Source organism: Tachysurus fulvidraco, chromosome 14 (genome assembly GCF_022655615.1).
Source record: "Tachysurus fulvidraco isolate hzauxx_2018 chromosome 14, HZAU_PFXX_2.0, whole genome shotgun sequence".
NCBI classification, from domain to species: Eukaryota; Metazoa; Chordata; class Actinopteri; order Siluriformes; family Bagridae; genus Tachysurus; species Tachysurus fulvidraco.
The window spans coordinates 12,099,216-12,113,028 of NC_062531.1; the positions used below are offsets into that span (position 1 = coordinate 12,099,216).

The 13,813-nt window shown below is 38.5% G+C and overlaps 1 protein-coding gene across 3 annotated transcripts in view; it reads left to right on the forward strand.

Annotated features, from left to right (window-relative positions):
• The window catches only part of nol4la (nucleolar protein 4-like a), a 41,339-nt gene that overhangs the window by 5,071 nt on the left and 22,455 nt on the right, over positions 1–13,813 (forward strand). For 2 of the 3 annotated variants that reach the window (XM_047799857.1, XM_027167092.2), the window contains one exon: positions 13,310–13,465. In XM_047799857.1, coding sequence (XP_047655813.1) covers positions 13,310–13,465 — 156 coding nt within the window. The remainder of the gene's footprint in view (positions 1–13,309; positions 13,466–13,813) is intronic. The other variant, XM_027167093.2, reaches the window with a different exon arrangement.

A 13,813-nucleotide genomic window follows, 5' to 3' on the forward strand; every position in this document is an offset into this window, starting at 1 on the left:
TTTCATTAAATCTGTATTTGGATTTAAGTAATGCATGCCTAGTTTCTATTTGTTACCAGACAAGAGGTGTGAGAATGTGTGTTTCCTGTTTCTGCTGTCAGCTAGTGGCAAAATGACACTTTGAATAAACTGAGTGTCAGGTCACATTTCAGATCTCTCTTTTACACCACACACTATTCCATCTTTATCTTCACAACATCTCTGTTTCAAAATGAAATACCAAACTGACTTCACATAGGTAGTACTAATTCCTATCTGCCCTCACTCACTTACCGCAGCCCCCTTTATGTTTTTTTATTTCCCCTGACACCTGCCCCATGTGAGGCCAGCCTTATCCGCTCCCCTTTGCTCTGGGTGCGAGGCCTACAGGCTGCCATGGTTTCAGATGAAGCTTCAGTGCTGTGTGGCACACAGCGAAATGGTGGAGTGTGATCTCTCATGCAGCTGCTCCTTGGGTGTGCCAAGTTTCACTGAAAAGGGAGGGGGCAGAACTGACAGCATGGGGTTCCGGTGAGGCCAGAGTGGAGGATGGGTAATGGTGGGAGGGGGCAAAAAGGCCATCTTTGTGGTTTTTAACTAAATGGAGAGGAAATAAGGCAAGAAAGGTCTGGCAGAGTGTTCGTAAGAAATGGTATGGAAAAGTAGAAAAAGACTGGAATAAAAAAACTTGAGAAGTAAAAGTGTCCATTGTACATTTAACCACTTAAGTTATTTACATTCCCACATGTGGGCTTAGATCTTGTAAAGAAACTGAATAAGAGAAATGGGGCGGAGGAAGAGAAATGGAGTGACAGAACAAGAGACTAGATGAGAAGTCGGTGGCAGCAGATGTGATATACTGGCACCTCCTTGAGCATCATACACAGAGGATGAATTGCAGATTAGTCATAGAATGATAAAATATCTATTTATAATAAGTCATATATATCCATGATATAAGGTACAAGTTTAGATTAATGAGATTATAGATTCACTCATTTTTTTGCTAAGAATATTTATCTTCCTCAGATTCTTTGTCTTGTTCTTGAACACTATCTTTATCCTCTCTTCTAGTCTTCTCTTTTGTATTCTTTTGTCGTCCCCCCCCCCTCTCTCTCTCTGCTATTGGGACTATTAGGAAGGAGCTTCTTGTTTCCATTGAGGGGGTGCAACCTCATTTATCTGTCATTATTGCCTTATTAGAATAGAGAGAGAGAGACGGGCTGTGGTCACACATATATGCACTCATGCAAACACGTATGCACACCCCCAATCCCTCTCTTTTAATACATGTGTATACTATGATGGTAATGCACAACTGCCACTGTTATTCATATTTAATGGTAGACTGCAGCATACATTCAAAGAAAAGCCACACATACCTTTGCAATGCTTCCATTCTAATATGCAAATTGTCCATAGCATTGTTCAACATGAGGGAGTTACAGATGAGAAGAGTGCACTCACGCTTCCTGCTATCACCACTCTTAACACTAAATCACCCATCCACTTACTCATGCTACCTTTCATCCACCTCTCTGCTGCCCCTTTGCAACAGACTAAATACAGGAAAGGCACAAGTTAGCAGTGCTGCCTCACAGTTTAAAGGGTCTCCAGTTTAAAGCTTGGGTTCATAAACAATATTTATTTTCCTACCTGTCTAAACCCCAACAAGTATATTGATCATTTTTGTGCACTCTTCAATTGATGTTGTACAATTCAGCTAAAGTTTGTTGTGTTTCACCTGCTGTTCTCAATAGTCCCATAGGTTTTATATGGAATTGAATTTTGCAGGCCACAGTGTTTCATCGAACAGGTCACATTGCCCTGTGCACCCTACATGACAAAGTTTTGTGTTCCTCACGGCCATGAAGGTAACCTAAATATTCAAATCTAGCCATTCAAATCTAACAATTAACTGGAATTCCAGTTTTCTACTAAACTGCGCTCATCTAGGTGCACAAAATATTATCAGGTATTGATACAGGTGCCAGTGTTAACCTTTCTACTGTTTTTGTTTTGCAGTCTGATCTGATCTGATCTGATCAGAAAAAAAGATGTAATCACGCATTGTGTTTAGAAATGTTATCTGATCAGCGATCTTTTTGTGATTAGATCTCTCACAGGTGTAAATGCAAACTGAACAGTGTGTTCACGTCTGGCTGGCATTAGTGAGAACACACCTGCTCACAGGATCAAGTAAAGTTATTCCAGTACAGATGCATGTGAAGATGTTTATTCATTTTTCACTGCAACAATATAAAATATGTTTATTTACACACAGTAAAGGAGAAATGACAAAGATCATATTTCAGGATTTCTCTTATGGTTTTTATAATAATAATAATAAAATTTATAATAATAATAATAATAATAATAATAATAATAATAATAATAATAATAATAATAATATAGACAAAAAGATTCAGATTAAACTGACTTTAAAAATTAATATTTTGAATGGTTGTTGAGTTTAGGGTCCACCTTTCGAGTACTGCTGTCAAAATAAAAAAAAATTATTTTGCTTCATTGATACTGCCTTGTAGTGTTCATTTGTTTGTATAGTTTTAGTCTTTTTTTTCAGTACTGTAGTACTGCACACATATTGCAAGTTAGCTTTTATGTTGAAACATTTTAATGTACGATTTTCATCAACCCACATTCTTTACTAAAAATATTATTTAACTGTCATGTAGGTGCGATGTCACAAAGCACATGCAGATTAAAATCTATACCATCCATAAAGTTAAACACCTTCCCGCATACCTGTTACCGAATGCAGGTGAGAAACATAGACAGTTTGTTCTCAAAGTCCATGAGGTAATTCAGTTTAGTCCTATTTAAATAGCACTTTTTAACAATACACTTCGTTACAAAGCTGCTGTAATACAGATATATAAAGTATTCATTCAAATATGAGATGTATACCTAATGAGCAAACCAGAGGCAATGGCGGCAAAGAAAAGAAGATGACAAGAGCAAGACACCTTGAGATGAACCAGATTAAGATGTGATCATTGGGGGATGATATTAAACAGATTAGTGTCAGTTAACTAATGTTTCTCATACACTGATGGGTTCAACTTTGAAGAGCAGTTTGAACAGATGGTTAGTAGGAATAGCATTGTGCAGCCAGAGAGCAATGTCTGCCTGCAGCGCATAGCGTGCAGACAGCTAGAGAACATTACTTGCATCTCTCACAATTTTTTCTTTTTTATCTTTTACATACAAACATACTGTACATACATACATACTTTACATACATACTGTACACATACATACATACAGAACATACATACGTGCAAACTCCTTCACATGTATTGGAACAGCAAGGCCACTTCTTTTGTTTTTGCTACTGACTGAAGATATTTGGGTTTAAGATCAGAATCTAGATTAGAATTGCAGCTTTCCTTTCCTTATATTTACATCAAGATGTGTTAGAACGTGACACCCTCAGTTTACCTTCTGATTGCATCTGATCCTTACTGCTGGTGAGTAGTAGTATGGCCTCTATATTTCTGCTGTCAGTAGTCTTCTAAGAACAGCTGATTGTGATATCTTTTCTTCTGTTGATTTTGGGTTTTCATCACAGCTTTCATAATGTTTCTGTCATCAACTGCTTTCTGTCATCTTTTTCCATGGCTCACCTGTTCTATGTCTGATTGTTAGTGCATCTTTCTTTTTCAGGGCATTCCAAATTGTTGCACAGTTTATGCCCACTGCTTGTGTAATGCCTCTGACCGATGTTCTTTCATAGACAGCTCTTAGGTCTTTGTGTTGGATCGTCCTAAAAACCAAGGATTCAGACAAAGAGTAGACATTTATAGGTATTAATTGTATAAACACTCAGTCTAATTGGACAGCAACTGGCTCTCTCACTATTATTAGCACTGCTGTTAAAAAGGAAGTTCATTATAAGTGTATAATCTTATTTGGTTTGTATATTTACAATGTGGAAGCATGTGTGTAAATGTTAAAAAGCTATGATCATCAATCATTTGCATTAAAGCTAGCAGTTTGGACATGTTGCTTTTTCAGTGTAGGTCTGTCTAAAGTTTAGACCCCATTGACAACCGCCACATATTATGTCTTGCTATTTTTACAAGCAAAACAGTGAATGTCAAGTAAATTTTTTACTGTAATGTTCTGTATTTGTACAAATCTTGTATGTCTGTCTACCTTCATCATGTAAATGTGTTTTTTCATTATACAGTAAATAATGCAGCAATTATCTCATTAGCAGCTCCCAAATATTGATTCAGCAAACTGTTTGTTTTGGAAGGTCAATGCAATGTTAGTGTCCTGGATCCTAGTGTAATGCTGGATTCTTAGAAAGGACATACAGCAACTTGTTTAACAAGAGTAGTGTAAGCACCTGTTGCAGCAGCGCATATCTTAGTTCAAGTTGACAGAGTTTGTGGACAGATATTCCAAAGCTTATGTAATTATCTGTTTTGAGTTAAGAGAACATGGAAGATGCATCATCATATAGATTTGTATTTTAAGCATTGGAATTTACCAAAAATGTAGGCATATATTACTATCCAAGTGAGGACCATCAATTGACATTTATGCATTAATCCAGTTAAGTAATGCTATGTCTCTAAATAAGTTTAACCTTAAGCTTTTGTAGTAACTTAATGAAAACATTTAGGCTCTTTTAGCTTTTATGGAGTTTTTTTGTTTTATTTCTTTATTCTTTGTGAGAGCATCACATATTTCAATACTTGTGGTGGAACAACACACACACACACACACACACACACACACACACACACACACACACACACACACACACGCACACACACACACACACACACACAAACAGCTTGATTGACCCACTTCACTCTCATCTTTTGTAAGTGAGGAGCATTCTGCTAGAGAGGATGGTTGGAGTTTTAAAGTAGGTGATCTCTTGGATAAGCTCTCCTCTTCTTTCTTATCTTCTCCTCTCCTCTCCTCTCCTCTCCTCTCCTCTCCTCTCCTCTCCTCTCCTCTCCTCTCCTACCCTCCCCTCGATTTGTACCATCTGAAGCAGCAGGGCAGAGCGAGTGTTCATTCAGTGTGTATACTTCCAGAATGGAAAAGGAAGCTGTGTTGATGTGGGTGGAAGAATAAGAGAATGTGCCATCCAAGGTGCATGTCTGTCCTTGAATACGGCCAATTTATTTTGTGTGTGTGTCTGTGTGTGTGTATTCATTTTTTTTTTTTCATGAAGATGCCATATTGCATTTTGCTTTTCCATGAACTGACTCACAAGTATGTGCATTTTTGAATATTTGTTAATGACAATACCTTAAGACTCATTTTCTGTGTTTTCTGTGCAATGCTGGATACATTTCTGTCTTTAAGTCCTGTGTGTGTGTGTGTGTGTGTGTGTGTGTGTGTGTGTGTGTGTGTGTGTGTGTGTGTGTGTGTGTGAGAGAGAGAGAGAGAGAGAGAGAGAGAGAGAGGTACTGTGAGAGGGTCGCTGATCTGGTTTTCCTCCCTTCAGCACCCTATCTCTGTTGCCATGGAGAGACAGTTCTTGTCTCCCATAGGAGGAGAAATTAACACCATTTTTAACTGGCTCCAGGGCCTCCCCCCTGCCAGAGAGAGAAGGCGCTCTGCTCCACATACACAACTCCACACACACATATACATGCACACCAAACACGCACACACACCAAGGTGCACCTATACCGATTATCAAACATACAGTCCCACTTCGAATTGCTAGCTTGTGGTTGGTCATCCTGAGCAGATCAGTCTGTGTGTGTTTATGTGCAAGACAAAGACAAAGAGGAAATTAAAAAAAACCTTCTCCATGTCCTCTCTATTCTGGGAGCATGCTGCAGTGGGACAAAAGAGTGTCTCACTCCCTTGCTACCCTTCCTACCCCCATGGATCTCTCTCTCCCATCTCTCCATCTCTCCCTCATCGTCCTCTGTGTATAATTAGCCTCTGCAGTCTCTCATTAGCGTTGTGGGCCTGTCTGTCTCTCTGATTGTCCGTTCCCCCTGCTATTATTCCATGACACCAAGGCCACAATGCTAACATCCCAGCATGTGCTGTTAACATTACAAAGACAGAGAGAGATTGGCAAAAAAAATCTTGCAAAAATTGGGGGAAAAAAGATTAATCAATGTTATTAATTATGATTAATCAAAATACATGTTCGTATGTTCGTGAATGTAAGGGATATTTTGGTTATGGTTAAAGTTACAGCTAAGAGAATCTTACTTTCATTTATACATTGGTATGCACTTTATAACCTGGCCATAGGCAATATTTGTTTCTGATTGGTTTTCATTTGTTTATTACTTCTAACTGCTAAAATAGTGCTGGTGTAAAATGTGTGTAAATCAGTACTAACTTTAAGAATGTGCTGTAATGAAAGTTTGGGCTACACAATTCCAAAGAAAAAATATGGAGTGTAATTTAATATATTCATTTGTTTAGCAAGCACTCTGGTAGGAATGGGTGGCAGATAAATGTTAGCACCAATTAGATGAAATGCTTTAAGATGTGTATGAAGAAGACTAAAATCATTTTTAATGTTATTTTATTAATTAAAATACAAGTAATCAAATCATATACATAGAGTAGTATGGTGGTACTGAGTTTCACCACCTCACAGCTCCAGGGTTCAGTGCTGTTGTGTGGAGTTTTACCTGCTCTTCTGGTTTTTAACTCCCGCCTTCCACAAACAGTCCGGTAAGTGGATTTGTGCTCTACATTTCCCGTAGGTGTGAATGAGTTCATAAATGTGTGTGTGACTGGCATCCCATCTAGAGTTTATTCCTGCTTTGCACCTGACTTGACTCTCGATCCACCTGACCAGCATAAAGCAGTTACTGAAGATGAATGAATTACTTCATAATTAACAGCAGGCTTTTGTGATGTACCAAATAAAACCAAGATAAATCTGAACTTTTCTCAACCTTTAGTATGGTATAACTTCTGACAACTATATTTACAACTAAAACAACTATAACCTAGTTGTATATATATTCACACCCCTTAACTAATCCTTTGTTAAAGCACCTTTGCTCATAAGACAGCACTCAGTCATTTCATTCAACTTTTGCATAAATGCTCATATCGCGAGATCCCTGTTCAAGCCTGTTCTTGACTTGTTTGATCAGTACTTGCCATTGGTATTCCTGAGGCTCATGCAATGTTACTGTAGTTCTTTTGGCTGCCACACTGATTGGTTTTCATCTTGTTCTTTCATCAGTTTTGGATGTTCTTGGTACTGTCACTATGGTGCACCATATTATGTACTTGTTTAAGATGGCCTTCACAGTGTTCTCTGTTCCAATGGACATTTAATGTTTTGCAAACTTGGGGATTATTTGGGATTATAATCAGGAGCACTTTACTGATGGCAGCTGTATGAAAATTTCTTTTGAACATGAGTTCTGAATGTGAGTTTAGTTCATTCAAAGCACAGGCACATGCTTCATTACATAAGGGTGTGCACACTTGTGCAGCCAGGTTACTCTCTTTTTTCTTTTTCTTTTTTTTCCCCAACAAAACATTCCATATACGACATTTAAGAGGTAAAACATCTGATATGATTAAATTTTTTACATTATCACTCTGTTTGTGCTGTTATTCCACTTCTGGTTAATCTGTTATAACTTCAGAACGCTTTCTATTATATTATCTCTTAAAAATTACAAGACAATATACATAGTAAATATTACAATACGGTACCCTAAACCCTTTAAAATTAGAGCTTATTTTTGTGGTTAACTACAATGAAGTTAATATGTGTTTTAGGTATTCATAAGTGAGGAATGCAAATCTACATCCAAGAGCATGTCCATTGTGATTAAAAGCTTAATTGCCCCTTAAGATGAGTGTTACAGTAAGATAATAATGACAGTAGGGAACAAAGCAATAGTTGGGGCGGAAAGTGAGCACGAGTTTTGCTGTGTTAATGATAATCTTCACTAGATGAAACGTAGACAGTAATATGGGGCATGGGAAATATGTCACTTATGGGTGGAGTCAAGGGCCCTGCGAGTTTGTGATATCAACAGTATCTAAACATTTTACTCAAGCATAGAGAAAGAAGGAGAGAAAGGAGAGGAGAGTAATAATAAAAGAGAGCTATAGAGAGATGTGGAAATGGGAGGGACAATAGAGACAGTGAGTGAGAGAGACAGAGGCGTAATGTGGATTTAATGAAGGGGCTTTATGAACTAACAAGGAAAGGGAGGAGGAGGAAGACCCGAGGATAGCGGAGGAGAGGAAAAGAAGAAAAAAAACAGTTTACATTCATCTTTCCCTGCCTCTCACTTTCTCCACTCCCTACTGTGGACAGGAGGGCTTTTCAATTTTGTTCCATTTCCTTGCTGATGGGCTGAATAGGGAAGATTGGACTTTAAGAGGTGACCTGTTGCTATATTTGCCGTGAGCTAATCAGAATGCAGCGTTGAATTCAGTCCCACTCGCCAACACATCTGCTTCACACGTCGTAACCCAGCACCTTCTTCAAACATACATTACATACCTGTCATCTCCCTCTCTGATTCATTCCCAGCTGCTTCAACCAAGCGCCTGCGGTTGGATGTTGAATGTTATGACTCACACAAGAAAACAAATTGAATTACTGATGTCTTGGCATATAATGATTCATGTTTTGGGTATTACTTTTTGAAGTTAATAAAAAAGACCGCAAACTACATTGTGACTGCAGCTGGTATTAATATATGGGTCATATGATGTTTTCATCCCTGGCAAATCTTAGTTTGTTGCAGTAATTAATGCAGAATTTCTATTTTGTTAATAGGTGAAATGAATAAATGGCAACCACTGTGTGCAAATGTTACAGCTTTGAAGAATTTAACAAAAACTTATTGAACAAAGTAGTCAAGTGCACTTCTAGGTATAAATATTTGGTTATGATTATTCTAGGGCAGCTCACTTCAGCATTTTTCAGATTGGTACATTGTCTACACAAAAGAATGCATGGATAAAGATATAATGGAAGTCTATGAGTATTTGTTTGGCCAATCAATAGATGTTTCAAATACCCAACTATGGACTGTGGAGTCAAACCATAACCATTAAAATCTAACCATAAAGAGAGAGAGATTGTCTTATTAAAGCAACACAGCCATGTACGAAAGACATAGCCATGAATTCTGCCCATCAGAAAAGCAGCTACATCTCTAAAAGAACAAATTCGACAGATTTAGAGCTTCATTTACGCATATCCTTAATGGAGGTTTTTATTAAAGAAAAATTGACAGAATGACAACTTTTAAACAAAGAATGCTTATAATGATAATTATTAGCTTATTGCCCTTTTATTAACCATTAAATTTGTCTTTGTTTGTAATCTTTTTTATTAATGCCTGGATGGTTATATGATTTCATATGATGTGTTATGTTTTCCGAACATTTTTGCATAAGGATTCTGTTACTGTCAGGACAGTTACTGGAGCTGAGTAATGTTCTCTTTTGGGATATTCTGTGGCTTTCGTGTTCTCTCAGCATGAAATGTTTTGCACTTTTTGCCTTAAATATTATCCAGGCAGTTTCCAGTGATGGGGTGAGATTGGGTGCATTATATTTTAGGAGGTACCAAATGTCCCCACAAGGATAGGAATGTTTGACAGACATTTGGCTAGTCTGCTCAAGGAAAAGTGCTTTAAAAAAAATGTATACAGCAGTACATATTTTAAAAATGAAGAGACCTAATTGGTTCACTTTGGTTACAGAAGTTAAGTTTAGGGTTAGATTTAGGTGTTGTATAACATTAAATATGACAGTCGAAGGTCTTCACAAGGATAGTAAGGTAAACGTGTGTGTGTGTGTGTGTGAGTGTGTGTTTGTGTGTGATTGTGTGCGTGTGTGTGAGTGTGTTTGTGCGTGTGCAATTGTGTGTTTGTGTGTGTGTGCATGTGTCTGTGTGCGTGGGTGTGTGTGTGAGTGTGCGTGTGTGTGCTTGTGTGTGATTGTGTGACCCAGCTGCATCCTCACTGTGGCCCCTGTCCCTATTACCTCTGTGTGTAGGACTGTTCAGTAAGTCAGTGCACTGTGTGTGTGTACATGTGTGAGACTGCCAGAGGGGGGTGGGGGGTCGGAGGCGGCCGCTTGCCCAATCAGCTCCACCAGTATCCTAGCAACAGAGCTGTTTGGAGCAGGACAGGGAGAATGAGAGAGAGAGAGAGAGAAATGTAGAAAAAAGAATATGATGTATAGAGAGCAGAATAGGGGATAGAAGGGATGAATAATATGGCACATCTGGAGAAAGCAGGGTTTTAAAGTAGAGTGGTGGGAAGAAGAATGAGTGGAGTCAAAAGTGTGTGTGTGTGTGAGAGAGTGAGAGAGAGAGAGAGAGAGAGAGAGAGAGAGAGAGAGAGAGAGAGAGAGAGAGAGAGAGAGAGAGAGAGAGGAAGAAGAAAGAAAGCTTTAGCATGAAAATGCTGATTTTTGCTGCTGACATTTCATGGGGCTTCTTTAAAATGACGTGATAATGATGAAACCACACTCACTGGCCCACTAAAACAGCTGCTTTGCCTGTGAGACACAGATACACACTTACACATTCACACATTCACACATGTAACATGTGCCTCTATACTGCACTTTACCGATTCAAACATTCATACACACATGCAACAATATAACATAGAAATAATAACCTTTGGGTCTACTCACAGTGTGTAGATCATTTCTGGTGATAGTGCCTGTTCAGCTAGACCATATCTCTGCTTGTGCTCATAGCGAGATTATTATAAACTGCAGGATACCCTGGGACACATGCTGCAGCCATGGGTTTTTTTTCCATGCTAGTGAAAATGACAGCACTCATATGTATTCAAAGCACTGAAAAATAATGCTGATTTTTTTTTTAAGAGGGAGGTAATATTTATGTAGGAGGATGAAAACACGTTTGAATTGTGGATTCATTTGTTTACACTTTCAACATTTTCAATTAAATTAATTTAATTGTTTTTTGCATTAAAAATGGACATTGTCTCAAAGCAGGTAAACAGTATAAACAGTATAGTACAGTATAAAAAACATAGATAAAAAAAACATAGATAAAAAACTTTAAACTTTAAAATTAGTTACTATTTATCTCTACAGTTTATCCCATTTATCTAAAATATATACTACGGTTTGAAATACTGCACCAAAGCATGAGCCACTAGCATGCAATCAGATACTATGCTTTATTAAACTTTTAGAAATTCTTGTACCGAAATCCACACATTATTTAGCATTGGTTTAGACTGTGCATGTTTGTGTAGTGTGTCTTAGTTCAAGGTCTGTAGTTCAAGATTTAGTATTGGTTGTGTCACACCTGAACTTAAGTTGTCAACCTCCCTGGCCTAGTTTCATCTTTCACACTCTGATAGACTTTCACTATCATAGTGATGTGCTCTTAGATTGAAAATTGAGGAAACAGGTGTGTGTGTGTGTGTGTGTGTGTGTGTGTGTGTGTGTGTGTGTGTGTGTGTGTGTGTGTGTGTGTGTGTGTGTGTGTGTGTTTAGGCAGCCAGAATGAAGGAATTAAGTTGAGATGGGGATGTTTGTAGGACAGAGGGAGTCAAAGCTTAGGGCTGAAATACACACACACACACACACACACACACACACACACACACACACACACACACACACACACACACACACACACACACACACACACACACACACTCCTTGCCTGTAGCTAAAGCTATGGTTTTCTTCTCAAAGGAACAGAAGTCTGCATCACATCATGTCCTAGAGGGGTTATTTCTGAAACAGTTTCTTGTAGCTGAGAGGGAGAGGGAGAGAAGGAGGGTGGATGAATGAGGGAGGGAGGGAGGGAGGGAGGGACAGGATGAGCACAAGAGAGTGAAAGAAAGCAAATGAGCACTAAACCAGGACGGGACCCCATAAACCAACGACATATGTACATCATATTTTTTTTCCTGCTGTGCTGAACTGCATTAAAGCCATGTGCAGTCACACATATTTTCACTGATAAGAACATAATAAAGGCGATAATTATTATTCAGAGTAAAAGAACATGCACAGGAGAACGACTAGAGAAGGCCGGATTAAAGTGAACCCACTCTGCGCACTGGTTTTAGTTGCCATAGGAACGTCCATTACCTGGCACTTGGGAGAGAGGAGCAAGAGCGAGAAAGAGGGAAGAGTTACTGGGACAGATACAGATGGAGATGGATAGAGATGAACAAGCAAAGAAGGGAAGAAAATATGTGGTAGAGGGGATGCAGAAGGAAGAGAGCTAGAAAAGAAAAGAAAGAAAAAAGAAAGAAAGAAAGATAGAAAGAAAGAAAAATATTTGTTCTTTTATACCAGATAATCAAATGCACCTGCCGCAAGTCTCTCGAAAAAAGTAGTGTAACAGGTATCTTTCCTCCAAGTAAGCATCTAACATTCTCGCATCAAATGTTGAAATAATCTATTTCTTGTATATCACTGTTGAAAGGACAGCACAAAAATTACGTAAAAGCACAGAACAAGCAGATGTGGGTCAAAATGTCAGTTATTTGATGCCTTAAAGTAAACACATAGCAGTGAATTAGAAAAACGTGTCGGGGAAACAAAGGATGAAAACAAAGAAAACGCAGAGGAGCGAGCAGGTGACAACGGGGCCCGTGTGGGACGGAGGTGCCAGGCGCTTGTTGTAGCAATCAGAGTTTCAACAGACATCACATGACCCGCTGCCCCACACACCTGCCTGAAAGAGTGCCGACTGTTGCCATAGCAACGGGGTCAGGAGGAGAGAAAGCAGGTATTTAAAGGGGGGATGTGGCAGGAGGTGGAGCAGTGGGTGAGTGTGACACACAACCATGTTATTTTTAAAATGCAATCGGAAAAGCATTCATAAACACACTCCTCTGCCTCTCACGCTTTGGCTCTCTCTGAGTGGATTGCATAGTTCAGCATCCCCTCTTCTTCAGGCCTTTGTGTTTGGTTTGACAGGGATTCAGTGATGCAGCATCTAGTTTTTATCTCAGGTTAATGTCTGATTTAGGGTCTGTTGTGATTGTGATTGAGACCATAAAGAAATCCAAAGTCATTCTAGCATTTCTGCATAAAGATTAATATCTGTACACTAAAGGTTCTGACACAAGCTATCACCTTATATTGTTCTATTTATCAAAATCTGCTGCTCCCAGGGAGGATTTCCAAAGTAGTGATATATAAACATGAAAACAGTTAAATAAAAAAGTATCTCAAACTTTAAATGGTTTTGGTTGTATCTGCTAAACAATTTTGTCAATCAGATGTCAGGTTTAGCAGCATAAATATTCATCGTTCATAAAGATGTTAATGTTCTCATTTATTATCTGTCTTCATCTTTGACCAGCAGTGCTCTGATGGCGGACAGTCACAGGACAGTTCTCTGAAGCGCGTCGCAGTCGTGGAGGATTTTTTTGACATCATCTATGCCATGCATGTGGAGATGGGCGCAGATCCAGGAAGGGCACCCAAACATGCTGGCCAGAAAAAGACCTACAAAGCGGTAAAGCACAGCTCCACAGTTTATAACACTTACTCACACTGAAATACACAGGAAACACAAAGCCAGTGGTTGAAATAATAACTCTGCTGTAAATAATGCTCTGATGTCATTTATTTTGCCATATAGGTTAAAAATATAAAAAAAGTAAAAAGTTATGAAATATTATGAAATATTTTATTCAAATCTAATAGAAAAGAAGAATGTTAGTAATTTCAAGAAAGTGACAGCACAATGTCTTGAAGCTTTGAAGCTTTTCATGTATGGTATTTATAGCTGAACCTGAAGGCACATTTTGGTTTGTGTTTGGTGATTTAGAGACTTTAGCTTTTTTAGAGTTTTAGCTTCAGT